Source organism: Macrobrachium rosenbergii, chromosome 40 (assembly GCF_040412425.1).
Source record: "Macrobrachium rosenbergii isolate ZJJX-2024 chromosome 40, ASM4041242v1, whole genome shotgun sequence".
Lineage (NCBI taxonomy): Eukaryota > Metazoa > Arthropoda > Malacostraca > Decapoda > Palaemonidae > Macrobrachium > Macrobrachium rosenbergii.
In genome coordinates, this window is record NC_089780.1 from 13,477,009 (window position 1) to 13,502,294 (window position 25,286).

Consider the following 25,286-nt stretch of genomic DNA (forward strand, 5'->3'; position numbering starts at 1 on the left):
ACAAATACTTTGAAATTTTAGAAAGTTGTGTGCTTAAGTTCATAAGTGGAAGTATTGTATATGGGTGTATTAAAGTAAAAAAGCAGAAATCATATTTCAGTGTTAAAATCTCTTCTTAAACTTTAGTTGAAAATTTGTTATTAATAATTCTAGTATCTAGGAACTTTCTTGTTTTATTTTCATGCCATTGTTAATGCCTTGTATGTTTTTGTTACTTGGTACTTATTTACTCCAGTCTGGTATAACCTCCAATCTGGACTAGAAGTAAATGGTGGTTGTTCATCCTTTCTGTAGTCTGAACTAGCAAATAGGAGAACTGGCTGTAGGCACTTTATATCAATGACATTCATTCTTTAATGTATCTCCTGGTTGGAGGCTTTGTGGAAACATCAGTGCCCATCATTTACTCACTATTTAGACTCAGTGTTTTCAGTTCCGGGAGGTAAAGCATGATGTCGGAGGTCTTTGTGTCATATATCTATGCATTTATAGCTCTTGCATAGATAACCAATTATTGCCTTTATTTGTTCTGCATATTATGACATATAATAAATTTCTTTTAAACAGACCAAACAGTGGTTTGACAGCTGGGTCATCCTTGGCCATAACAGGAAGTTCGTTTATGCTTAGCGGTGTTGCCCCAGAAGTTTTCATAGGAGATTCATTATGCGCTCTTGTTGGATCTCCCAGTGGTAGTGCATTGTCGTGCACTGTAAGTAGCGTATTGCTTCATGTGTATATTTACTTCTTTAAGTTTTTAAATTGTTTACGTCAACTTAACACAAAAATTAAATTTTGTTTTTTAGGATTTTCCTAACCATGTTTTTTTTTCTAAAAATATAAGATGGTCTTTTTTGCTCTGATGGCTCTACTACCAGTAGAATTTGTAAAAATGATTGGAACCAGCAGAACACTGTAATTGTAAACTTGTAGTCTTACCTTAATATTATATATTTACTAAGACTGAAAGAATAACCAGACATTAACATGCAAAGAAATCTAGGTGCTGTTCTTAAATATTCAGAACTAATATTTTGTATTTTCTGGGTGTGTATTTTCATCTTCAGAGTCCTGATTTGGCTGGTGGTATCCAGAAGGTTGTTGTAAGAGATTCGGTGTACGGCGATTCAAATTCTTTAGATGTTGAGTATCCCATGTCGTTGGTATCAGTCACTCCGGCTACTGGTAAGGTTTTTTCCCCTTTGTCATGCACTGTGTCTCACCATACTTTTTAGCCGCTTTCTGTACTTGTATGTTATTGTCTCTGTATCGCTATTAGCATACCAAAATCATCGAGTGATGTGAGACTGTAATTTTGAAGGTTAATGATTATAGTCGAGTATTTTTTTGAATCTTGATAAATTCAAGCTAGATAATGCTGCAGCTTTCTTACTGTGAAAATCTACAGGCTGTAATGCATTGTGTATGCATTTGATATGACGTCTGGCAAACATTCTAGTAAATGACATGGTATATCTTCATTTCCACACATATATATGTGCCATTCATTAGATCTCTTCTTTCATCCAGAATACACCTTTTATCCAGAATAGTCCTTGCTAAAATCTTGCTGGTTTTCCAGCCAATTACAAACAAGCTTTGGTCATCATCTCTTATAGAACTTACTGGGTGATACAAACAGGAAAAGAACTGGACCTCTTTTGTATTTGCATTCTGAAAAATGTATCCATGCCAATGAGTCTGAAAAATTTTACTGTCACTGCTTTCAGTCTCCAAGAATACAGTAGCTGTCTTGCTTAAAAGAGATTTTGTTTATTCAAGAGCTGAACTTAGATATCAATTTAAATTGCATGAAGTTTGGTCTGTGACAATTTCGTCTCTCTTTAAATACCACTTATGAGTCGGCCAAATCAAATGCAAGGAGAATTGGGAATGCCAGTCTACTTGATCATCCTCCTGTCCAAAGGATGTGTCCCCCATAAGTAACTGAATGCATATTATTTTAGTCTTGTGGAGGCTGCTGGTAAGGTAGTTGGTTTATATATTTCTTAGCTCTTGTCTCTTCACTTTTGTCTTGTTTTTCCTCACCTTATTTCATCACTCTAGACTGTTACTAAAGGCACATTGGAGACCACTAAGTGTAAAATTTCAGTTCCTGTAGGCTTGCTAGTATCTTTCTCCTAAATACTGTTATGATTATTGTGAATTAACTTGGTGTAATTTCACCCAAAGAACCCTCCTTCCTTCAGTGCTTATTTGTATTTCCTTGCACCTTGTCAGGAAACCTAAAAGTGGGATTGAATAGTGAATTGTATGTTTTGAGACAAGATACTGTAGTGTCTTCTTTAGATGATATCACTCACTCAGGTACTACCACCTTGGCAAGCAGGTAAGGTGGTCAAAATACTGTAATTATGTGTATTTGTGAAATAAAAATCTGGAGGTTTCTACAGATTGAAATTGCACGTTAAAAAATTTGTAATACTTTAATTTTAATTCCAGGTGGATTTGGTGGTGTGGAGGTAGTATTGAGTGGGACTGGCTTTGATCCATCTGGTGGATCCAATATTACGGTGTGTAATAAGACTTGCTTAATTCCTGCAAATTTCTCCTTTTCCTCCACAATGCTGAAATGTTTGGTTCCCTCCAGACCTCAGGGTGAGGGTTACATTACTGTATGAATGTACTAATTTATTGTAATTATTGATATACCTGTATTATTCCTTTTACTTACAAGTTTGCTGTATTTAGATATACATCTGTTGATCATTATGATTTAAATCCAGAAGCAGTCCAGTAGTTTTTTGCTCACATACTAAAGTATTTTATTTGAGATCCAAACAGGTATTTTGTATTCATTTGCCTGAGATCTTAAGAGAAATAACTGTAAGTTAATGTAAACGGTACTAGAGAAGTTTACTAATACTTTATTTTGCAATTTTAGATGGTTCTCCCACATTGTCATGTGATGTAACAGTGAGTAATCCAGATGGTGGAACAGCTGCTCTTGCTGGCGGTTTCACGTATGACGCTTCAATCACCCCAGCAGTAACTGCCATTTCACCTGTTCGCGGTGGTACTGCAGGTGGAACCACCTTGACTATCAATGGAACTGGATTTGCGTATGTAGACAAGTTGAATGAAATTATTTTGTCAGTTTGTCATTAAGGTTTAGTCCTGGTTGTTTAAACTGCAGGCTTAGTTATCATCTCATCATTATCATTTTTGCTGCGTTCCACCTTTATGGGATAAGAGATGTAAAGGCCACTACATTTTCCGCTGCCTCTTGCAATTTTGGGCTTGATGCTCATTGTGGAGGTATTTTGATTACAGCTGTACTAGGGATCACTTCGGATAACTAGAGATAAACACTTAACAGTGTTTTTTATTTACAAATATATCTACATCTTACATCACAGGCAGTCACATACCTGCATTTATAAACTAACCTGCACTGAACTTAATCTATAACCATTAAACCTTAGAGTCTTGTGGTTAATGAAGAGCAAGCTGTTGAATACAGCAATGTTAGCTTTACAAAATGAACAAATGCCACTTTCAGCTAATGCAATGGCATGAATTAACATGGTAGTTGTAGAAACCTTTTTGCTGGGTTCATCTCTTGGCTATAGTTGAATGATTAATGATAATGACTATTGCCTTGGTATAAATCATTATTTATTTGTTAATGTGATACAGTTTATCATTGTTACTCTGAAAGTTTACTTTATTCCTGTGTATTCTGTCATTAATTTTTTTGGATTGCAGTGCATCTGGTAATGAAGTATCCATAGGAGGGTCAGAATGCAAGATCAAGTCTGAAAGTACAAGTCAGATAATCTGTGTAACTGAGTCCCATGATGGCCCTGGAAAATTCTTTGTCCAAGTCACTGTTCCAAATGCTGGCATTGCTACAACAGTAAGACTGCATTTTTACTACGTATACATACTGAGCTTATTAATGTATTTGCTGAAATAAATGCATACTTAGGATTTTGTCTGCAGTGTAAGATAAAAGTACCTTTGTTTAGTTTCAGTATTTTTGTAATCTTTGATCGTTTTAGGTTATGTGGATGTACTGTAACAGTGATACGTTGTTCAGCTCTTTATCTATGAATTGACTACTGGTATATTTATGATGAAAATCATCTGCCAGAGTAACTGACAAAGATTAAATGAATTACCTCCTCTCTTTGTAATTTTCACTCCTACTGTATTTGATGATTATGAGGAATATTAAATAAGAATATTTTGTTTTAAAGGATGAAAATGCCGAATTCTTCTACATTGATCGCTGGAGCTCCATTTACACATGGGGAGGGGAGCCTGTCCCCTCGCAAGGGCAGTTGGTAGTCATTGAGGAAGGACAGACCATTCTTCTTGATGAGTCCACAGAAGTTCTCAAGATATTGCTCATTAAAGGTTAGTTTATCATAGTTTCCTTGCACCTCATAATATTTCTTTGTGGTTAAGATAGTTTTGCACGTCTCCTCTTTATCATTATTAGCTCTGAGTGGTCTGTTACATAAGGCTTTTATTGTGTTAAATATTCATTATAATTATACATTCTGAATCCCATAGAATTTTTGGTCTAGTTGAAGGTTGCATTTTAATCATTAAAGATACTGTGGTACTTCGGCACTTGGACTTAATCCATTCCAGAAGACTGTACAAATGTTGATCTGCCTGAGTGCTAAACTTATTTTTCTGTAAGGAATCATATAAATCGGGTAAATCCATTCCAGACCCCAGAAATTGCAAAAAATAAAAGCATTTTAATTCAGATTTAACAAGCCTAGCATGCAGAAATAATAACAGAAAACCTTAATAAAATAAATACATGAAATAACTGCAAATTTACTCTCACTTTACATGTACTTTGGAGAGATGATGACATGAAAAAGGTGAAGAGGAGCAAAGATGCTTTTGTTTGGAAGGGGAGTCTCTTTCCATAGAAATGGTGGGCAACTGCACTTCTGGTATTGTTTCTCTGCATTTTAAAATGTTTGTAAAGTGAGAAAAGCATTGTCATTCTGCAGGTTTATAACACAGTTTGCTACAAGTCTGTCAGGCTGATATTTTTCAAGAACTGCACACACTTATTAATGAACTAGGGACATCCTCCACTGCATCCTCCTCATCCTCTGAAGACAATTCCTTAGCTTCCCTCTGTTGCTGCTCCCTCTGAAGGTCCTGCAGTTCTTCTGTGGTGAGCCCTGCTTTGTGCTCCTGCACTGACTCCACATCATCGTCACTGACCTCCAACCCCCATGGACTTGCACAGAGACTCTGAAGACTTATATAAAGTCTTCAGAGTCCCTTTTTCGAACAGCATCTGGCCACAATGTCATCAGGTTGCTGTTAGAGCATTATATCATGAATGATGTCTGGTATAGTTGGGCTCTGATTGCTTTTACATCAGAAGAGCAGTGACGGTGGCAGACAGGCTCAGGAGAACAAACTGAAGGATTGCTTGTTAACTTTTCTTGTGTCTCTCCTTGCATGCTGACATTGCCTTTGGATATGGGAGAGTACAAGGACCAACAGGGGAAAATTGATGAGATAAAGGATTTAAGACACTTTGGCTGAAGAGAGAAATAGTAGGAAAAGGCTGTATAAAGAGGATGAGTGTAAAACTGAGAAATAAATAGAACCCAGAAGAAGTGAACAAAGGGAAAGATAAAGAGAGCAAATTATTGACAAGGCTGGCTATGGAGGATGAAAAGCAGAAAGTAAAGGAAAATAGAGCAAAAAAAAAAAAAAAAAATTTAAAACAGGTACATAAGTTGAGGCCTAGCCAATTTTTTTTAACTTGAGTTGGTATAGCTATGAATAAAGTTCAAGGCACTAACTACAAGTTGCACTATTTCCGTAAACTGGTTTGAGATCATTAACTAGAAAAATATAAATCTCACTCCTTCTCTGTAAAGAGTATAACCCTTTTTTTTCTCTCTGAAGATATGGTATAGGTTATGACGAGAAGAATTAAAATATTGTCACTGCTAATTCATTAGGAGTACCAGTACTAACTTTATTTTTATCATTCTTAACAAGGATATTCACATTATATAAACATATTTGCAGAACTTGGAATCATTGAATATACAGATACCATTTCATAATTCTTCCACCCAGCTTGTATTCATTACTTCATGAAGTGTTACATAGATTAATTTTTCATTCCCAATAGGAGGCCATGTGATTGTAGACCCAGAGGCAACTGAGGAAATCATCTTGAGGGCAGAATATATCCTGATTGTGGATGGAGGCTCTCTAAACATTGGCTCAGAGGAAGAGCCTTATATGGGAAAAGCAGTGATTGAGCTTTATGGAAATGCAAGATCCATTGAATTACCTAGTTATGGTGCAAAAGTAAGTTGTTCATAGGCTCATTTGATCCAATGAGAGGTTGCAAATTTAGCCAAAATCTAGAATTAGTAAGGGTAACAGTTTTGGAAAGAGATTTTTAAACAGACATTTTTAGTATTCCTAGAGAGAAGCACTGTGTCACTTAACTAAGTACAGTACTGTATAAGCATGAGGTATGATGTCTGCCGTTGTTCAGATGGTTGTCATTCCCAGTATGAGTGTGTTTTTTTATATAGTGCTTGAATTAGCTTTTCTGTAAATGTGTGTACAGCGTATTTTGATTTTTTTTTAGTTACCGCCTATGATCTTCTGCAGGTTTAAAGCTGTGTTTTTCTGGTTAAGCAACACTTTAAATGTACAGTATTAGCATTTTATTTTGATATTTAAAACCCCAATCTCCCAAGGTCTTCAAGAATGTTTTGGTACAAAAGCTGACTTTAAAAAGATCATTCCAGTTTATGAAGGTGGGAAATGGTTTTTATAGGTTTTAGCAGTTCGAAATGGAAGCCTCGATCTTCACGGTGCTCCTGTTCCAGTCACGTGGACTCACTTGGCCACTACAGCTGCTGAAGGGTCTAATACAATAACCTTAAAGCAGCCAGTCACTTGGAAGAAAGGCGATACTATTATTATAGCCACTACAGAAAAGAGGTAAAATGTTTTGTTCATGTATCTCTGTAAACTCACCATTTAATAGCTGCTGTATTATGATAGTTTGTTAATATTGCACCCTATAGATTGACTTCTTTTTTTTTATTTCTTTTAAAACTGTGTATTGTCTCAATTCTTTACAGGGTTGTAAGGTTAGCCAAGATGACTGTAGAAGTAGTTATGTAAACTAAGATGTTTTGTTATTACCAGAGGGAAATATTTTCCAAGAGGTGAAAGGGAGGCTGAGTAATTAGACCTGTGTATATAATGGAAAACTATTTTTTTTTTATGTAAAGTTTCAAAAAGTGTGGATAATTGGGTCTTTTCTTACAGTCAGCAGTCACCTTTACATATTTTCATTTGTCTGTCTTTAAGACATGGGAAGATATTTATCTGGGGAAATTCAGTTTTGCAAATGAAGGCTTGTTATGATTGATAGGTTTATGCCCCCAATTTTTTTTTATGTTATAAAGATTACCTATGCCTTGGATTTTTTTTACCTTGGGCCTTCCTGAGAAATATGTTTTATCCCCACAGATTTTTCAAGAATGAAAATGAGAAGCACACAATAGACATGGTATCAGCGGATGGCAGAACACTGACACTGACCGAGCCTTTGAAATACGAACACATCTCCATTGAGCAAACCCTGGGGGGGCGAAATATTGAAACAAGAGCAGAGGTTGGCCTTCTTTCACGTAATATCAAAATTAGGGGTAACATCAATGAAGCATTCAAAGAAGTCATAGAGGCATGTGATGAAAAATGGAATCCAGGTGAGATGTGTTTCTTTGGTGTCAGTATGCTGGTGAATTATTTCTTGAGGAGTTAGCGGTATGAAGTTCAGTAGACTTATGATGGAATCTACTGCAGTTAACATAAATGTGACATTTGTTGATAAATTTCTTTATATGTGCTTGGAGAACTTCAACATTCAAATGTAAGACTTAGTAAACTTTATGTTACCCTTGCCAATTATCTAAAGTTTGAATATATTTTACATACAGTACTGTATTTCAGGGGAGAATTGGAGGAGTGGGTTGAGGTGTAAGAAAGATTTGGTAGATTCTGAGTAGATCTTGATTCTATGTTCTTTTTTTCTGTTAACACTGAGATAGTCAATATTAATATAATTTATTAGTTTCTGTCATGTTTTCGGTTGTAATAACAAGTACTCATAAACATGGTAGTAATGGATTTCTTAGGTTGCCCTCTAATTACACGGAATATTAATAGTTTTGTAATTTTACATGAAATAAATACCAATCCACTCATTAGTTCAGTTGAAAAGTTCAGAGAAAAGTTCTGTTTGATAAATTGATGATTTACTTCAAGATTTCCTAGTTTTTATATTTCGTAAATGATTCATAAGTGCTATACTAACGATTTAATCCTAATCCTTCATATATCAGGCCAGTTCGCCACTCAGAGCTGCTTCAATGGAAGATTTGGGGAAGAAATAGGAAGTGACCAGTTTGGCGCTACGGTCATGATATTTGGCAAGTCAAAGGACTATGGTCTCGTGCATGGTCGTATAGAGTACGTTGAGGTTACCGAAGCTGGCCAGGTATGTCATTTGCATTAGGCCACTTCTGTCATTGTATATTTTAAAACAGTTACTTCCTCTTTCCTTAACGTCAGTGTTTTTTACAGTAACACTGTCTGCAACATGGGTGGTAAAGGTTATCGAAAAGTACAGAAATGGTAGGAAACCCTTGGAATATTACCTAAAACGTTCTGCCCCACAATAAAAAGGTGCTCATTTGTCAAACTGTGTGGAGCTGTTATGAATTTTGAAATGTGTTAGAACTCTGCCTATGTAAGCATAAGAAAATCAGGATCTGGATAATTCTGCCAATGCTGCATCTTTCAAGACCAGAGCAAATATAAGTATTCTTTACCACAGAATTTTTAACATCTCTGGAACCCGCCATCATTACTGAATGACAGGCTTTATGACAATGAATTTTATATTAACAAATTACAAAGAAAAAATACTTAAATATTTTGGGAAAGGCTGTCAAATGCATTGGCAGATTAATCATAGCATAGATTGGTAAGAGACTGTAATGGGCAAGTAAGAACTTACAGAATTGGATGTGAGGATCTGAATGGAAGATACAGCTTTGAATAGAGAAACCAAGAGGGCGAAAGAGTACTAAAATTTTACCTCTTGCCTAGCATTGATGTTGCTAAACAACGTTTAAGAAAAAGAGAGAGAAAGTGGTACAGTAATTTGTGAGTGGAGAAGTTGAAAGACATTGTTTTTATATGATATGCATTGATTCTATCTAAGTATTATTGGAAACTTGAATGCTTTAACAAATTCATTACAGTTAGTGTTAATGAATAAAATTGATGCTGATTTATTTGGCTGTAATAATCTTTCTATCTCTTTGAAAGGCATTCCAATTGGGTCGTTATCCTCTTCACTTCCATTTAGTTGGAAATGTGAATAGTTCTTATGTACGTGGTTGTGCTATACACCGCACATATAACCGAGCTGTTACAATACATGCTGCTGATTACCTTACTGTGGAAAGGAATGTGGCATATGACAACATGGGACATGCTATCTTCACTGAAGATGGTAATGAAATGCACAACATTATCCAGTACAACCTTGCTATATACACCAGAACTTCATCCTCATTGCTGAATGTAGATGTGACACCATCATCATTTTGGGTAAGTCCTTTCTTAGCCACAAATAAATATGAATTCTTTTTAAGCAACATTTACAGTGTAAAGGCAATTGTGCTTCTAGGCTTTGTGACACAGCAGTAAACTGTAAACTCATGGTGCATAGCATTCTTTATAATTTAATACTGGTACAGTATCTCGTTTTGTATTTAAAGGTGTTCATAAAGATTTTAATGTCATTTTAGGTGGTGAACCCAAATAATATAGTGAGACACAATGCAGCAGCAGGAGGAACACATTTTGGGTATTGGTATCGCTTAGAGAGACATCCCTCTGGGCCTTCGGCAACAAGCTCTTACTGTCAAAATAATGAGGTGATGGGAACATTCTACAACAATACTGCACATTCAATGGGAAGGTAATAACTAGATTTGTTCTGGTCTGGTCACTATATTAATGAATTTGAATTACTTGTGTATCCCGGTCTTTTCCATTGATGAACTGTTGGACCCCAAAACACCTTCCGAGAGCCTGGAATCCAAAATATAATGTGCTATTCATATGGTTGTGCTGTTCACTTGGCACTCTAGATCTCCTCTAACTTCACTATGTGCTTTATCTGTTGTGACCTAAGGAAAGTGCTTTATCTGTTGTGACCTAAGGAAATTATTGATTCTCATTAGTTTGTGGCTATGCACTGTAGAACACATACAGTGAAGCCATTGTTATCCTAGTGTCTCAAGACATATGGAGTGTTTGGTAACTGAGAATCAAATATTGGGAGGATTAGATAAACAATATTTTATTTTTTCATCTGATATACCGTATTTGACGGCGTATAAGACGCACTTTTTTAATAAAAAAATGGCCTAAAAAATCCCCTGCGTCCTATGTACATAATGTAGGCTCAAAATTTAAGAATTTTGGCTGAAATTATACATGAAACATCATGTAGATGTTGTAGCCTAGCCTAACATTCGGTGTTATCCTAATAACCTATTAAAAACCAAAGTTTATTATAATTATTTATCATTATCACACTTACCATCACCGCAGTTACTACTGCTAGTATTATAATCAATATCTACGTTGTTGTTATCGATATTTTCATTAAAATGTGTTAATATCATTATCGCCGTCTACAGCGCATCGCCGCATTCCACATTTACAGACTTACAGTACGTGTGCTGCCACCTATTAGTGATTATCTCGAGAGCTTTACGGATAACAAGGCTGAAACGTAGTAAATTCCAGAGCTTGATTGCATACTTTTATAATATATAATGGATATATATAACATATATTACCGTAGGTAACATCTTTATTAATGTTTTTGTTGATTTTGCTGGTAAGAAACAATGTTTACAAATGAATGTGTTGCAATCTATTGGTAAACCTATGAGGTAGCTTTCAGCAGCAGACGAAACATTCGATCATAGTAAATGGCTGATTGTATAATACATATTTTGATAAATATAAATATGGTAGATAACTTCTTTATTAATGTTTTTGTTGATTCTGTTGGTAAGAAACAATATGCATATGATAACCTAATAATACAGTTTTTACTTACCAAAATCATATGAGCATAGGCTAGGAAACCTTATTTTTTTTTCCTCAATGTCCTGCTGAAATTGGGGTGCGTCCTATGCAGACATGCGTCTTATAAGCCATCAAATACGGTAACTAGAATTAAACTAAGGGTCTAGAAGTTTTCCCAGACATGTCAATTTCATAAATAGCCAAGTGTGTATTACTGTTTGCTAAACGAGTATCCAGTCCATTTTAGTGAAGTTCATGCAGTCTGCATAGGTAGAAAAACTGTTCACTTAATCACAGACGAGTTATGCATTACAAGATGAACAAAACAGGTTAAAGTAGTGACAACATGATTAAAATGTATACTATAAAAGTATTGTATGCTATGAAATTCATTTACCTTGCATATTACAATATCACACTTGTTTTAGAAAGTAATACTCTGGTAGTATGAGGCTTGGGTGTGATTTGATGTCCTACAATCCATAGTGTCTTATGAATCTTGACACTGTGTATGTATGTGGTTGATAATTTGTTTCCTTTTCTTTTATTCCAAATTAGGTATGGCTTATGGATCTTCTCAATGGATGGCTACTTTCCCAAAACTGGAGTGTGTGGAGGCAATAACCTGGTTAGTGAGAAAAAATGCTTCTGCTCATTAAAAGGTTCAAAGTCAGACAAAAATATCAGTTGTATTGAATTAAAATATCAACTTCACATTAAAAATTTTGGGTCAGTATTACACTTATTATTATCAGCTTGCCAGCTTTCAACTTAAAACTTTCAAAGGTACAAACTTCAGTGTCTGCATCACATGTGAGATATGTAAATATTATTCCAAGTATTTCATTGCCACCTTTCTAAGGAAAGGTTGCATGTTTTTGTTTATCATAAACTTTGTGTACAAATACCAAATTGTCTTGAAAGAAAGCCTTATAACCTCACAATGCCATTTACCATAGGCTAACTACAAAGTTGGATGCGTAAATTAACTTAATTTGACTTACAATCAGCTGAGCTTTCAAATTGAGCTTTTGGAATGAAATTAGTTTGCATTAAAAGGGCTATCTGTACTAGATTCTGTTCTAAGATTTTATTAATGTAAATCCAAAGTTACCATTGTAGTGGCTTTATCCCAGTGCCAGTCCCATTCCTGACGTATCAGCCACACTCAACAGAAACTCAGATGATGTGGGAGGAAGTCAAGTCTGTGCTCCAAAGGAGAGTGATTGAGATTGTCCATTCCCCCTCCCTAGGCTTCTACAGCCATCTTTTCTTGTGGAAAAAGCCTCTGGGGATTAGAGACCGTTCATAGACCTGTCAACCCTCAACACCATGATGGAAATCTGCTCAGTGTTAGAATCCATCAGGAAGAGAGGCTATATGATCGCGATCAGCCTTCAGGATGCTTCTTTTCGTATTCAAATCCACTAGATCCCATGAAATTCAAAGCTCTCTGCTTTGGCCTGGCAACTGCTCCTCAAGTGTTCACCAGAGTCTTTGCTCTAGTCTAAAGTTGGGTCATTCCAAAGCAATTTGCCTCCTTCATTACTTGGATGATTGGCTGATCCTAGCCTCCACAGAGGCAAAATTGCTTTGGGACAGACAATGCCCACTGTCCCTTTGCCAGTCTCTAGAGTCTAGATCATCATCAGCTGGTTTAAATCTGACTCTGGACACCAAGGAAGTTCTGGCCTTCCTTGCACCTGACCAATTAGACAACCTCAAGAAAGTATTAAGATGCTTCCTATAGAAGAAAGAACAACCAGCTCAACATTGGCAAGGAACTAGTTCCCAACAGAAGGTCGCACTTACATTTCTTCTAGCAGCAGTTAAAAAGACATTGCTCTATCCTACAACAATATCCATGAATTTTACCAAATGGGCAACACAAAATAGAAATTCTTCCGGAGTGACCAGTGTTGCGTCTGCTACTAACACGAACCATAAGAGTAATGAGTATTTGGCCAGATCATGTGCTTTGTCACATCTGTGTGAGGAGGATGAAGGGTAAACTGGGTAATCATTGTAGGCAAGGAAAAGTGCCCTCTAGTCTTGAGTCTACCTAGATTCCTTTCATACACGTTCACTGTGTCAAGTCAAAGGCACTATTCTGGCCAAGACCAACTAAGACAGAATTCTTTGACATTGGTTAGTCTGTCATATGGAACCTTGATGGGACCATAAGAGTAACTCCTTTGAGGATCACAGCAGCTACCGAAAATAGGTTTTTCCTTTATCAAAACCCTTTTTTACAGTGAACACTAGCCTAACAAACTACTGTACAGTAAAATACCTCATAAATAAGCTATACAGTATTTACTGGTATTGTATTTTGAGTTCTTATTGACTATCCAGTTAATACTCAGTGAAATGTGTTTGTAAGTAATTGGAACTTGCCTAACAAATCGATATTAAAATATCACCCCTATGACATCAGATGGTACTGTACCATACTTCAACTGATCATTAACTGTTGTGATAATTTGAAAGTTATGGCTCCTGTTCTTGCACTGTAACTAAGATGTCATTGAAACATTAGTTTGATATCAGTAACCAGTAGTGGGAAGCAATTGCCACATTCCTCTGAGGAGCTAAACTTTGTGTTATTTGAAGATGTTGCATCACTATCCAGTGGAGTAATACATAAATACTAAGAGACCTGCCTATAAATATTTTCCATTTCCCTATAACACAGTAAGCCCCTGACATTAAAGATCATTGGTAAATTTCTGTAGTACATCATTCATTTAAAATGTTTCTAAATTATTAATCAAAGAAACAAGGAACCCTTAGTTTAGAACTAAGTTGCAAGTTAAATACACATGGGACACAGCAAGTCATGGTTCTCATTTTGTAAGCAAGAGTTTAGGCTAAAAATTAAGTATTTTTTATTAAAAAAATAAAAACTATCTACATATATAAAAACCATTGACTAATGATTTTCATTAATAAAATGCCAAATTAATGAGATTTTTGAGAAATTGTCAGCAAAATCTGAACACATGCCATAGCCTAGTGGTCTAATCCAAAATCCCCACCTTTGAGGACCTACAGGCTACTGAAATTTAACAGTTATGCCCAACTGTAACAATATTAAGGAACTAAAACTACAGGGACATAAGACAAACTTTCCTGGGATGATATCCACAAATTTCACCACAACGGCACCGCGAAAATAAAAGTCTTCTGGAGCTAGCTGTGTGATGTTGGCTTATGGCCACAAAGCGTTGAGTAATTGGGGAAAAATGGCCTAGCTATGCGCTGGAGCCACATCTGTGTGAGAAGGACAAAGGGAAGAATACAGCAGTCACTGTAGGCAACAGACAGAGCACTCTTACCATGAGTCCTTTACACTCTGTCACTGCGTCAACAAGCGTTATTCTGGCCAAGACCAACTATGAGAGAATTCTTTTAGATTGTTTTGTCTGTCTTATAGAGCCCTGGCGAGACCATAAAAGTTACTCCTTTAAGGATAAACAGTTCTGTGCTATCAAAAGGATCTTATATGCGTGTTAGCATTGCCAGTGCCCATCCTAAAGAGTGACTGAATTAAATCTCAGGCAGACTGGAATAGAATTTTAGATTTCTTTTACCGCTGAAAGAGTCACTGTTGTGTGAGGAAGTCGGACCATTTGTTCCTTTAAAGGAAAGTTCTGTCTTTCAAATTTATCCTGGCTGTTGCTGCTCTGCATTCTACTACTCTCAGTCCTAGCTGTACAACACGGGATACAGTAGTTATATGCCACTTAGTGTGACAACAGTTAGTCCATTTTCATTCTTAGATTTATATGTAATACTATTTTTTCTTCTTAGCTGGCTGCTTGGCATGACTTCACAGTGTGGCGTTGTGACCGAGGTGCTGAAGTGGTCTTCGGAGGAGCGTTACAGTTTCACAATTTTGTAGCTTTAGATAATGAGAATGCTGGTATAGAGATGGTTCAGGTATCAGGAGGATTTGGGGTGACCAGAGGACCAGGTAAGTGATTTTATGTAGCATAACTCCAAATAAACTGGCATTGCATACTCAGACGATTTTTGTTTTGTAGCGTGATGGAAAGGCAGTTTTAACCATTAATGTTTTGGTATATTCTGTATTTTAAAGCTGTATTTAACTTTGATGTTCCTTTTCAAAATTTATAAACTTTTCAAAGAATATATAAATTATTTCCATCAGTTGAATCCTGTGCAGTACTGTACTGTACTCGGTTTTATTGATTACAGTATATGATTTGGCAGGTTTTATTCAGTAAATGTTATGAAAACAGTGTGCAAATAAAACATTCTAATTTAGACAAATAATAGTAACTGAAAAGGATCACTCTTTCTAACCAAACGAAAACAAATAGGAGTCTTCGATTCTCTTCTGGTGGGACACTCCCAGCTGTCACCTGAAGGATGCACTGGCAGTACCAGTGGTATCATAGCTCCAAAGAAATACATCTTCAGCATATCAAATACAACGTTTGTTAATTTTGATCAAGGAACTTGTACAGCTCTTTCTGGATGTTCACAGTGTAAGCCTTTGCAAGGAGGTTACAGAGTGCAAGTGAAAGAACTTGCATTTGATAATTCTCCAAACAAGGTATGTTTTATCTTCTGTGTAGATTTACCTTTGTTTTTAACGGATGGTGTTTTCAGAATTTTGATGGTGATTTAGCTTAAATTTTGGGATGTCTCTGGGTGATATACAGTATTTTAGTGCTTACTGTTGTTAAATACCATAAATGTCATATGATGATGAATTTATCATTTCCAAATGGCATCATGCTTATCACTTTCAATTTTCACTTACTTGAGTTATTCGAATCTTTTATCTTTTACTGAGCAGTTTTGTGAAAAATAATTTTATCTCTGACATACAACCTTCCACAATTTTTTTAGCTGAAATTTTCATGGGAGCATGAGACAATCTGGATTGATGCAGATGGTTCACTGTCAGGAGTGGCTGAAAGCACTGTTTTGCCTACAATGGACATCTTACCAGCAGGTGCATGTCAGAAGGATGTACCAGAGTTCTCTGTTAATTCACATGTAAGTTTTCTAATTCCTGAAATCATTGAGGGCTGATGTTATCAAAGTGTGGAAATTTATGAGCTATTATGATTTTGTATTATTGCATATTGCTTACAAATGAATCTAAAATTATTATTGTTACATTCTTGAAAAGTGAGTCAACTCTTGAAACCATTCCAGACAAAAGGATCTGTATGTTCACCTCCCATGAAGTTCTTGAGAATGCATTTACCTAAAAGTTCAGTTCGTCCAACATCTTTGGAAGGTAGAGACTTAATTGTGACAACCCCCTATGGAAATACAAGTCTCCCTTACAGTCTGAAAAGACTAGAAAGGGGTTCTGGTTGGATGGGACTTCTCTACAGTGGGGCCACTTTCAAGTGGGCATTTGACTATTCAGAACAGGTATTAGATGATTCTGTTGCTTGTTGAATACTTGTTATTGCAACTGTCTTTTTAATTATGCATGTCCAGGTACTAATATAAGGCTCATTTTACACAGATCTCAGCTACTGTTCAGTAGGGGAGAATCGAAATTCAGTAGCTGATTTTGGAAATTAGTAACTTCTAATAATATAAGGAGCACGTATCTGGGTCACTCTTATCCAGTGAATAGACATGCGGTTTAAGACAGTAGTTGTTAGTCTGACATTTTATCTATTTTTCCAGTTTCAGGAGTCAGGTTGTAGTTTGTGGCTCCACAGGTCGGAAAATGGGGCCAAAGGATATATATGTGAAATTTCTGTGAGAATATGAGTTGATGTTGACAAAATGGGAAGCTGCAATTTATTGATTTTTAGTTTGACCATTTGCTTTACTATAGTGACTTAAAGAACCAGTACAAAAAAAAATTGTTGTGGATATGAGTCAGATCCAAATATGAAAATAGTCCAGTCAGAATGATTTTTGTTCTATGATACAGTTGCCATACTATTACAACATAGTTCTTGTTATTCTAAGGTGTTTTGAGATGTGAGCTGTTGGATAACTGAAAAACTTGGATGACTGAAGGCATATTGGAAGAAGTAAAACATATGTTTGTATAGTTGCTTCTATCCTGTCAATATGTCTCACTAATTTTGAATCATATATCATACGTAGCTAAAACTGAAGGTGTAAAAGTTTATTTAGACCTTATGTAGAATTTCATATCTAACCTAGCTTAGCTGGGCTAACGAACGTACAGTCAGTAAAGGTTATTATTAATAAGTGGAATCACTGACAAGAGCTATATTGTACAATGCAGATAAACTCGAGACTAAAACAGTAACTATGCACATAGATTTTGCTGATCTCCCAGAATAGCCTATGGATGCTGGGGCTAATCTAAAAACAAATGACTCAGCAAATCAAGAATTAGCAAGACTTGAAATTCATTGCTTTTCATTTGAATTATAAGCTCAGAAGTGCCTGTGCCCCTGTCAATGCAGAAACTTATTGTAGGCATTGTCTTTATCATAGCAGTTACAGATATCATGCTTCTGCTTCAGAAAGTCAAATATTATTTTCTTTGACTTCATTTGGTATCTTTGATAACTAGGGAAAAATACTTAGTAAACCACTGCCCTCTTAGATACTCATTAATTACGTTGGTTTCTATCATCGTGGCTGTGTCCATATGCATGCAAGAAGAAAGTACAAATGTGATATGCATATTACAGAAAACTTAATTAGTAGGTCATGCAGTAGCATAGCCCATCAGGAATCTTAAGGAACATTAAAGTTGATTTATTTGCAGGGTTGGTTGCTTAGGACTTTCAGATAGTGGAATAATGATAAGTCAAGCTTTACATTCGTCACTGCTAAAGAATGTTTCACACATACACAGTGGTTGGGCTTAAGTCTCCTATCTCCTAGGAAATAGAAGAAAGTGTCAGTAGTTTTAAGAATTCCAGGACCGATGGAATCTCTGCATAAGTGATGGGAGGTGATACTATTCCGTGGTGTGTCCAAACTCTTTGTATATGCTTAAGGAATTCTCTTGAATTTAAACGTACCAAAATAGCTCTTTGGAGACGGGCTACCCACTGGTCACAGTAATCAGATCAGTATCATAGTTTTTGTTGATATCAAGTTAGCAAGTTTTACATGCGGTATCGGTTAATATTTTCCCCCTTTAATTTTAGTAATGTCACTTGAGTAATGTCACCCAGATGTCCATAGACTTTTTTATGCAACCTGTAGAAATGACGAAGAATGTCTTGTGCTTTTTGTCCTTTTTCCATTGTCTTCCACAGAGGAACTTCTAGAATATTTATGAAGTTTAATTTTAGGATGAGGTATTTTAAAAAAGCTTCGAGTTGCTGTGTCATCATAACTCCCTCTTAATTACATCGTGAAACATTCCTCACCTCTCAGCATTGTTTTGTATATGTATACAATTATATTTTGTATCTGTATACAAATATTAAAACATTATTTTTGATTATAAAGTATTCAAGTAACTTCTACTAGCCAGATGCTCCTTCACCCTAATGAATGGATTTTTTTACATTTTTCTACAGTTGGGAGTATCTCTCGAAATAGGCTCACTTATTTCCTCTACAAGACAGGGTCACAGATTTTGATATTTTATTAGTATTATCCTTACTCCTATTATAGTTTTTATGCAACACTGGTTCTGTATGATGAGAAGTATTGAAAAATGTTTCTTAATTAGTTAATTTTATGTGGTAAAAAGAATTTGTTTCATGTCAACAAAGGGAGAATTATTTTGAACTTTTACTAGAAGATTTATTTACCTTTAGATATTTGCCTTTGGTACTGAAAAATATATGAGTTATTTATGACAGTTTGCAGATCATCATTACTTTCAAAAGACTATCCTAATCGAAGAATAGTTATCTTTTTTAGTGTAGCATCATTATATGTTATACATGATAAACAAGGAACCTTATGATAAGAACAAACTGGGCTACAGACACCACCCTACTTACAAACATTCAGAGATATGAACAAACAGGATTACAAACTAGAATTGTGTTCAGAGTGCTCTCCTTTGCCACCCGTAAGTTCAATTTTACATACTATTTGTAGTAATAAAGTACTTTATAAAATTCAGTACTGTATGTACAGTGTATTGTGTTTTAGGATGAAAAAATGTACAGCACTGCATTGATTTTACATCATACCGTACTTAGATAGGAGTGAAGAGTACAGTAACCAACCTAGGAACAATTCAATGTACGAACAGCCGTCTGGAACGTAACTCATTCATAAGTAGGGTGGTGTCTTTATGTGCTTCTAATGTAAGTCACAGTTTGAGTTACTGTTTTACTAAAAACTTGTGTTTTTGCAGATAACAAACATTTCATATACTGCATACACTGATTTTATTGATCCTGCTGACCATTATTACGTGGAACATACTTTCATGCAAAAGCCAGATGGATTTGGGTATGTATTTATGTCAGCTGTATGATGTATTTTAAGAAATTATTACTATTGAACTGCAGATATTTATAGCAGACTGCCATCTGTCTTCTAATGTAACATTTTGTTTTTTGATTGAGAGAGAAAGAGAGAGTGACTGACTAAGTGAAAGCTAGTCATTAAGTTTTTTTCTTGGTAGTACAGGATATGTTTTGTTAACTTTTTCGTATGTTGGTATGTCAGGATTGTATAAAAGTACTGTATAAATATAACTTAAATACGTCTCGTTATGAAATTAATTTAGCTATTTTTTCGTCAGTAGATAATGTTGGTCATTGGGGGCATGTTTGTTTTGTGTAAAAAATCAAGATTCTGCACGCTATTTGCACTTGATTTCATCATAATGTGAGCTTTATGTATTTATCTTTTATCAGCATGAAAACAGCAGTAATATGTGATCTTTCATGCCCAGTACTTTTGATTAAAATACTTTTCAATCCAATTTTATTTACAGTCGAGTTTCATCCATGTTTCCTATGCACGATAATTTATAGTTATCAGCAGCTTGAACACTGTTTTCTCAGCTTCAGCTACAACTTGCAACTTAAATTTAGCAGTATATTTCCTTGCTGAGCTTTTCTCCATAGCAAATTAGGGTATAGTGCAATGTAAAAATATATCAGTCCTATTCTACTTAACGTCACTTGTAACATAACTATGCTAAATGTTTACTACCATACAGATGTTGAAATACAAGCAAAACAGCTGTTGTTATCCAACTCAATTATTAGCAAAACAGCAGTTTCTCGTTCGGTTGTTTATGACTGTGTGCATTTATGCAAGAGTATAACAGTACTAACAATACTTATATCATTCTCTTTTACTTTTTTAACTAGAAGATGGGATAAAGAGATGGAGGAGAAGAAGTTGATCTCTTGTAATTTGGTCTCTCTTGCTGCCTAATAGTACGCTGCTGCCTGCGCCCACATGAATTCACTGTACAAATATTTTCTAAATATTGTCGTATTGGTATTAATTGCTAACCCCATCGCAAAATTGAATTATCGTGTGGCGAATTATTGTAACTCAACCACTACCTGTATATGAAAATGGTATTTTCATAATAAAATTAGGTTTCATATATACTTGCCAAGCAATTACAAGATCAGAGCCCTCCCTCCTCCCCTCTGATGGACATTAAGCACAAAAGAAATTGACTGTCACTGTTATATTGTACCTATTGTTCCCCCTCGATAGAGGGTGGGGTAGTTACCTACACTATAAACAAACAAATTGCTACCACGAACTTCAAATTTTTAACTGCCGCACGAGTAGAAAGTATAACTGTAATTACTTGGTAAATTATGAAACTTAGTTTTATTATGGAAATACCATTTTCCATTACCAAATTCTTTTAACTCTTTCTATCTCCATTATCTTTCTTTTCCTTCCTTACCAGTGTGTATTAGTCTGTGTTTTGTTTTCAGTGGTTTACTTATCATGATAATGAGACCATCTTTGGTGATTATGTACTTCTCATCATGATAGAATAAAATTCTTTGATTCTTTTGTTCTTTTATGTTATCACTTTTCTCTCAGGGATTCTTAAAAGCTTTGTTTGGCACGTTTTATTATTTCCACAATTGGAAGTCCATTACTGCTTTGCCCTCATGGTTTCCCTCTCTAAAACCATATTCTTATATTGCCTCTACAAAATCACCTCTTTTTATTTATTCAGTCTTCTTAATTACATATTTCATTACACATCTTGGACCAGTATGCCAGGAGTATTTTGTCTTACCTTAACTTAGAGTTTATATATCTTACCTCAACTTAGAGTTTATATTTCTTTATATCATGACCAGTTGATTTTGTTTTTTCTCCATTTGTGTCTTAACTTATTCCACATTTCTTCTCACTGTCATTTCCACAACTTCCCTGCATATTCTTACATTATTCCTACAATCACAGTGCGTACTTCCACCAAGCTTTCTTCTTCTTGTTTGGAGATTCTTTCATGTCCTTCCATTGTGAAAGCTGTAAGGTATGAGAATTGCATCACTTGGAGAGTTATTGATGTCCTTTTGATGAGTTCCAGATACCTTACTGGAACTTGTAACCATGCCAGTTAATATTCTTGAGTGTAATAACCAGACATATAGCAACAGCAGTAGGTTCAGTGTAAAAAGGAGTTTTAGAATTGTTAAACAAATTAAAGTTGTCTAAAAAAAAATTCATAAATGTCAGAAGTGTTGAAGGTCATTGTTTAACATAACTCGGTTGGACATAACGAAAGTGTACTTCAAGTTTTTTCATGAGAGTATAGCCCTACTTCAGTGTGATTTTATTTTTAACAGGACTAGAGGTTCAGAGAAAAATAGTTCACTCAGTATACCAGATCCAGTAACAGGAGCACATGGAGATTTTTACTGGAATGAGACTGCTAGATCCATGACTTATCTTGGTAAGTCTCTTTCTATATACATACATATATTATATATATATATATATATATATATATATATATATATATATATATATATATATATATATATATATATATATATATATATATATGTACAGGTATATGTATTTACTGTATATACATATATAGTGTACATACATTATGTACAGGCAGTCCCGGTTAACGGCGGGCTCGGTTAACAGCGATTCGGTTTTATGGGGCTTGTCTAGCGAAGAAAATCGGCAATTTTCGGCGCCGAAAATCGCCGATTTCCACTTATCGGTGCCGATAATTGGGTATTGGCGCCGATACATACCTAACAGAGGCGCTGATAACCAAAAATCGGCGCTTTTCGGCGCCAATAACCCCCGAAAATTGCTGAAAAAGCGCTGAAATCGCCAATTTTCGGTTATCGGTGCCGATAATTGGGTATTGGCGCCAATAAATACCTAACAGAGGCGCCGATAACCGAAAATCAGTGCTTTTCGGCGCCAATAACCCCCAAAAATCGACGATTTTTGGTTAGCAGCGATTTTCGGTTATCATCACACCCTCAGAAATGGAACCCCGCCGATAACCGGGGACTGCATGTATATATATATATACATACGTATATATATATATATATATATATATATATATATATATATATATATATATATATATATATATATATATATATATATATATATATATATATATATATATTATTATTATTATTATTATTATTATTATTATTATTATTATTATTATTATTATTATTATTATTATTATTATTATTATTATTATTATTATTTACTATGCTCCAATCCTATTTGGAAAAGCAATGTGCTACAAGGACCAGTGCCCTAGTAGGGAAATCAGCCCATATGAAAAATGAATGATTGAAGCAAAGAGTAAAACATAAAAACAAAACAACACAAGAAAAAATAAAATAGAATAAGTAAAATAAAAAGAAACAAATGAAAATAAAGCATGAAAGGATCAAATTTAAACTTAGTGATTTCCAAATTTGGCTATATGATCATGAAGCTCATTCCTTCGTTTTGTCACAGCAGGAATAAAACTTCCAGAAAACTTTGTTGCATTGTTCTGCACAAAAGAAAATGTAAGACTTAGAATTAAATGCAGACCTAGTAACACATGGTAGATGGAAAAGTCAGGGAAGTCTGAATGTAAAGGATGATCAGAAATAGGAAAATTTTGATTAGGTTTTTATGTTCGCTGTATTGTGGTCTACTTGTGACTTAAGGGAACTACTTGCATATTTGCTTTCCTTTTGTTCATTCGCAGCTATATTATAAGCAATACTTTCTACCAGGTATATTTCCTGTATTCCTTGATTTTCATATATTTGGCAATACTTGAACTTTATGTGCATTGGACTATTGGGCATATCATCTTTTAGACACAGGTGCTATGAAGTGCATGCTGGTGACAGTACTAGTAAATCTTGCCAGTGAGCTCAAGGATTTAAGTAGAATTTCTTGTGTTTATCAAAGGATAAAGACACTGGTGTTCTAAGAGCTGGTTGAGAGTGGGTAGGATGTAGCAGGGTTGGTTTTACCAGAACTAAGGTGCCTACCAGCTTTCTCAAAGGTTGAAAAGTAGTGTAACTTCTTTCCTAAGATTAACAGCAATTGTCAGTCAAAAAGATTATCATGCCAGTAGAGCTTTGAAAATCATGGTCTACTGGAGTAATATGTACAGTACACTACTGTATTAGATTAGGTATCATGAATAGCAGAAAAACACAAAGTAACTGAGGATAAAACAAAATTTATGTTGACTGGGTAAAAAAGAAACTTTAGTAAAAGCATTGCATTGCCATTTTATTGAATAAACACCCAGCCCGACCAGTATGCAACAATTACTCAATTTTCACACCTGTTCCCTTTGCACTGCTCGCCCAAGCCAGCTCACAACCCCAGCAAACAAGAGAAAGGCTTACAAACCGACCAACAAACCACAAACGAGTGTTCACAACCTTTCGTCACCACCACAAAATCCTGACTGACTTCCATCACTGTTCTCCTAACAGCCATCTCCCATATGTCTTACAACATCACAAAAGTAACCATTGCACCATTCCAAACGTATGAGAGGACTAGCTTTACAAACACCCAGTAAAATTAACAGTGTACTTTGTCTACATTTCTTAAATATACAATGCCTTCACCTACTTCACTAACCCATTTAATGAAAATAATAAAATGATAGTGATTAAATTTATAAGACTGATAGATAATCACTTATGAATGTAGTTTTCATGAAGAAACATTGAAATATTGAAATATGGATATATTTGAAATGCTTTTACATTGCTGTGTCCACAAGAATAGACTTCTGTGATTGTCTCTATAATTGCTCTGTCAAATTATTTACAGTACTAAAAATTTTACAAAATATAATGGATAAAGCATCCAACTAATAATTGACGATACACGTGACTAGATAATTTTCTCCTGACTGAGCTTTATGTTGTGACATGGTCAGATATAGGGTGTTGGTTCTATATAGGAAACTCAGCCTGTTGTAAATTCACCCCTGCTCAGGTACATTCTTGCGGTAAGCTGATTATTCAGATCTGTGAAACAGTTTATTAGAAAAAACTGACCCCCGGAAACTTGGTTTAGTAATTGCTTCTGTAAGCAAGGACCAATGATCCTGCCAGGGATATACTTTCGTAAGATGTACAGGGTTACTTTTTCTCATAAAATGTGCTGTTTACTGTGTAAATATAGAGATTGTTTATATAAACATTTTTGTGATGTAAGTTATCATGTTTCATTCCAGTCTCAAGAAAATTATCAAAGAGAAAGCGCAGAACTATATTTGAAGGTCGTTCAACAGGCAGACAGAGGAATATTAGGTTTAGAGTTTACAGGTAAGAAGGCATATTTTGCTCTGTACAGTTATTGTTTATACACACAGTAAGTGCCTTCCTGGATTTTTAGAATGAATTTTTGGCAAGTGAAGTAACCACATTTTTTATGCAATAGCAAGCAGTTGGACCTGCACATATATCTGGACAGGAACCCTACAGAGAGATAGTAACACATGTTGTACAAGGTATATTTCGCTTGGTATGAAGAAGCTATCAACTACCTTAATGGTAAACTTCCTTAGCTCCTGCAGAAAAGTTTTGGCATTTATAAAGAAGTTAATTTAATTTGACAGTATTCATTGTACACAAGTAAAATATAAATGCTGTAGTTGGCTGAGTTAACCAGTCTTTATGTTTCACTTGGATGTGTAGTGAATTATTCAT

General features: G+C 35.2%; 1 protein-coding gene across 1 annotated transcript in view; it reads left to right on the top strand.

The window, feature by feature from the left end:
• LOC136826322 (fibrocystin-L-like) overlaps positions 1-25,286 on the top strand; it is a 113,056-nt gene that overhangs the window by 57,794 nt on the left and 29,976 nt on the right. The window contains exons 33-52 of the mRNA XM_067083572.1: positions 568-712; positions 1,068-1,185; positions 2,464-2,619; positions 2,906-3,083; positions 3,730-3,880; positions 4,224-4,383; positions 6,152-6,333; positions 6,815-6,981; positions 7,519-7,757; positions 8,394-8,548; positions 9,385-9,669; positions 9,870-10,042; positions 11,725-11,794; positions 14,980-15,142; positions 15,513-15,748; positions 16,048-16,197; positions 16,360-16,584; positions 19,478-19,575; positions 21,909-22,015; positions 24,812-24,902. Coding sequence (XP_066939673.1) covers positions 568-712; positions 1,068-1,185; positions 2,464-2,619; positions 2,906-3,083; positions 3,730-3,880; positions 4,224-4,383; positions 6,152-6,333; positions 6,815-6,981; positions 7,519-7,757; positions 8,394-8,548; positions 9,385-9,669; positions 9,870-10,042; positions 11,725-11,794; positions 14,980-15,142; positions 15,513-15,748; positions 16,048-16,197; positions 16,360-16,584; positions 19,478-19,575; positions 21,909-22,015; positions 24,812-24,902 — 3,249 coding nt within the window. The remainder of the gene's footprint in view (positions 1-567; positions 713-1,067; positions 1,186-2,463; positions 2,620-2,905; positions 3,084-3,729; positions 3,881-4,223; positions 4,384-6,151; positions 6,334-6,814; positions 6,982-7,518; positions 7,758-8,393; positions 8,549-9,384; positions 9,670-9,869; positions 10,043-11,724; positions 11,795-14,979; positions 15,143-15,512; positions 15,749-16,047; positions 16,198-16,359; positions 16,585-19,477; positions 19,576-21,908; positions 22,016-24,811; positions 24,903-25,286) is intronic.